At 41.3% G+C, this 3,630-nt stretch overlaps 1 protein-coding gene across 1 annotated transcript in view; it reads left to right on the forward strand.

Moving 5' to 3' along the window:
* Nucleotides 1–3,630, forward strand: part of LOC107697997 (protein VPRBP-like) — a 50,527-nt gene that overhangs the window by 41,454 nt on the left and 5,443 nt on the right. The window contains exons 21-23 of the mRNA XM_016498900.1: nucleotides 1,171–1,275; nucleotides 1,636–1,709; nucleotides 2,358–2,450. Coding sequence (XP_016354386.1) covers nucleotides 1,171–1,275; nucleotides 1,636–1,709; nucleotides 2,358–2,450 — 272 coding nt within the window. The remainder of the gene's footprint in view (nucleotides 1–1,170; nucleotides 1,276–1,635; nucleotides 1,710–2,357; nucleotides 2,451–3,630) is intronic.

Consider the following 3,630-nt stretch of genomic DNA (forward strand, 5'->3'; position numbering starts at 1 on the left):
TCTCTCACTCTCTCACTCTCTCACTCTCTCACTCACTCACGCACTCACTCGCTCACGCACTCACTCGCTCACGCACTCACTCGCTCACGCTCGCACTCGCTCGCTCGCTCGCTCACTCACTCACTCACTCACTCACAGTGCATTGATAAAGTATTCAAATCACTTCCTTATTTCTCTTTTTGTTTATGCTGTTATGCTTTAAATGAAATTACATCAATCTACACTCCATGCACCATAATGACAAAGCAAAACCCAGATTTATGAATTTTGTGAACTTTGCAAACTGTAAAAAACAAACTAAAATGTCAAGTATTCAGACCCTTAATTCTTGGGGTAATAAGTACTTGTTTGAGGCATCTTTGGCAGCGTCTACAGCCTCAAATTGTTTTTGAGCTTCTTTTGCAATCTTGGATTTGAGGATTGTTCTGCCATTGGTCTCTGCAGATCATCTCAAACCCTTGTCAGGTTGGATGGGGACCTTCAGTGGACATTGTCAGATCTTTCTAGAGACGCTTGTTTTGGTTCGAGTCTGGCTCAAGGACATTCAGAGTCGTCCCCAAGCCACTCCAGTATTGTCTTGGCTTTCTCAGGGTGATTGTCCTGTTGGAAGGCAAACCTTCAGCCCAGTCTGAGCACTCCGGATTAGCTTTTCATTAGAAATATCTTTGTAATTTGCTGTGTTCGGCTTTCCCTCTACGATGACCAGTACCCCTGGTTTCCTCCAGACATGACACTTGTTGGTTTAAACAGTTCAGACTCCCTTTCATCGGACTGGAGAATCTTGTTTCTCACAGTCTGAGAGTCATTTAGGTTGTTTTTTGCACATTGCAAGCAGCGTTTCACGTGTCTTGCGCTGAGGGGAGAGTCTTCCGTCGGGCCACTTTGTGACGGCCCAGATCGGTGGAGTGTTTCAGAGATTGTTGTTCTTCCCAGCTCCACATAAGATCTCTTGAGCTCAACCAGAGCATCAGTTCTTGGTCACCTCTTGAGGCGGCTCAAGATCCTGCCAGGTGTTGTGATGATGCTGCGGATCTGACTTTTAATGCCCTGCTCTCTGCATGGTTGAATCTGTGTTTTATTCTGTAAATTGTGTGCTCTCTTGCTTCGGATGAGATGTCCGTTGCATGTCGATGTCATGGCATTTTGCTGATGTTCTGGAGTGTGTTGTAGCCATGTTGCAGGCTGACGATGAGGATGACATGATGGAGCAGCAGATGAAGAGTCCATTCGGATCGTCCTTCAGGACCTTTGATGCCACTGATTATAAACCCATCGGTATGACTATATCTTCATTCTCTCTTCTCTCCATCTCAGTTCATATATATTCAGCTTTTGTAAAAGTTGCAGAGAATGTTTGATATCTCTGTCTGTCAAAATATGTATTTCTGTAACTAACAATTAAGCAGACAGATGCATCTTGTAAGATATGCACTTGTAAAGGAATTAGACATTTGTCTTTACAATGGAGAGACAAATTTAAAACTGTTTGATTAGTAGCATGGCACATGCGTTGAAAATGACCTAAAATGTCTCTGTTACAAGGTTTTTGTAAAGATTTAAGTTACAAGGTTTTTGTAAAGATGTAAGATGGTGAAGCTGCTGAAGATCTCGATGATGGTCTGTTTGCTTTCTCAGCCACCATTGATGTGAAGAGGAACATTTTTGACCTGTGCACTGACACTAAAGACTGCTATCTTGCTGTCATTGAGGTATGGTGTTTTTTTTTTTTTTTTATTCGGTTGGCTAGTTATTGTGTTATGCCAATAATACCTCCACTCTGGGACTTTGTACTTTTTTTTTTTTTTTTCCTTCAGTTTAACAACATTTAATAAATATTGTAAATATCTTTACAGTACTAAATTCTACAAAGCTACGATTCTACTTTTATTTGAACACTGCATCCATGTCATATGTGACCCTGGACCACAAAACCAGCCATAAGGGTCAATTTTTTGAAATGGACAATATTTGGCTGAGATGCAACTATTTGAAAATCTGGAATCTGAGGGTGCAAAAAAAATCTAAATATTGAGAAAATCATCTTTAAAGTTGTTCAAATGAAATTCTTAGCAATGCATATTACTAATCAAAAATGAAGTTTTGGTATATTAACGGTAGTAAATTTACAAAATACCTCCATGGAACATGAAATAAAGTAAAGTTATATTAACTTAGACTTAGTATCCTAATGATTTTTGGCATAAAAGAAAAATGGATAATTTTGACCCATACAATGTATTGTTGGCTATTGCTACAAATATACCTGTGCTACTTATGACTGCTTTTGTGCTCCAGGGTCACATATATTCATCTTGTACACCAAAACTCTATGTGTTATGTATGAATGTGTGTAACAGAATCAGGATTCAATAAATATGGACACTGTGTGTCGGCTGTATGAAGTCGGTCGCCAGAGACTAGCTGAGGAGGAAGAGGATGAGGAAGATCAGGTGAGACTGATGCAAACCACATCATTTATGTTTTAACCGTTTCTGTGTAGCAAACTGAATTACGAACTCATTAATTGTGTGATATCAAAACTATTTTAACTATTAGCTGTGGAAGCTTTTGACCAGTCATTGCAGTGTAGCCTAAATAGTTAACATGTAATAAGAGAATGTATTGACCTTCGCTTTCAGTGGTAGAGCCCGACCGATATATCGTTTTGCCGATTTTATCGGCCGATATGAGCCTGTCGCCGATATATCGGTATCGGCGAATATGCTACCGATAATACATTTTTTACAGAACATAAAACGCAGATAAAATGCTTGTAAATGGAGTAATTACATGGTTTGTCCAGCAGAGCGCGCTCCATTGTTTGCTACTGGCGAACTGGATGAAACGCTTTAAAGCTTAAGTCTATGGAATACCATTGAAACTTTGAACGGCCATATCTCCGTAACGGCGTGGCGAATCCGCACCAAATTCAGGGATCCCTTCAACTCGAGGAACCCTCTTGAATGAATTGAGTGTACGTCTTGAGGCCCCCTTTCGAATGAGACCACCCTTGCGTCTATAGCCCCCGGGGTCTGGGAAGTATGGGTGGTTAAATTCGCGGTCCGGTGCCGACCGATCTAGCGATCCCGGGGGGGCTACTGACGCACGGAGGGTGGCGTTCGAGAGGGCTCCTCAAGCTGAAGGGATCCCCCGAATTTGGTGGAGATCCGCCGCCGCGTTCGCGAGATAGTGACACCAGCCAAACACTTTCCCTTCAGTAAGGAGGTCTCTTGTTCAGGCAGCATTCAAGCGTTGTCTTATTCGACCGTAAGTGCCCTGCGAAGTGGACTTCACATGATATTCTGCCATGATTCCAGTTCCAAGGGAACGTACACGTTACATTCAAAGGGCATTAAAGTGCGCTAGACATGAATTTATATTGTATTTATTTACAGAGGTAGGGGAGAGCGGGGCACAAAGTAACAATTTTTGACTTTCTCAGTTTGTGTAAATCCACATGGGGGTCAGAATATATATATTTTTATCCACGGTAATTTTACACTTGTCTAGTACAAATATGTCGCTTTGTTTCATGATTACAGTGTATAAGTTTTTCTTTATTTACCCTCAAAAAATGGAAGTGAAATGTGACAACATGCCCCGTAGGTGGGGTACATTGTAACATCTGAG

Source organism: Sinocyclocheilus anshuiensis, unplaced genomic scaffold (assembly GCF_001515605.1).
Source record: "Sinocyclocheilus anshuiensis isolate Anshui unplaced genomic scaffold, SAMN03320099.WGS_v1.1 scaffold1950, whole genome shotgun sequence".
In the NCBI taxonomy this organism is placed as follows: Eukaryota; Metazoa; Chordata; class Actinopteri; order Cypriniformes; family Cyprinidae; genus Sinocyclocheilus; species Sinocyclocheilus anshuiensis.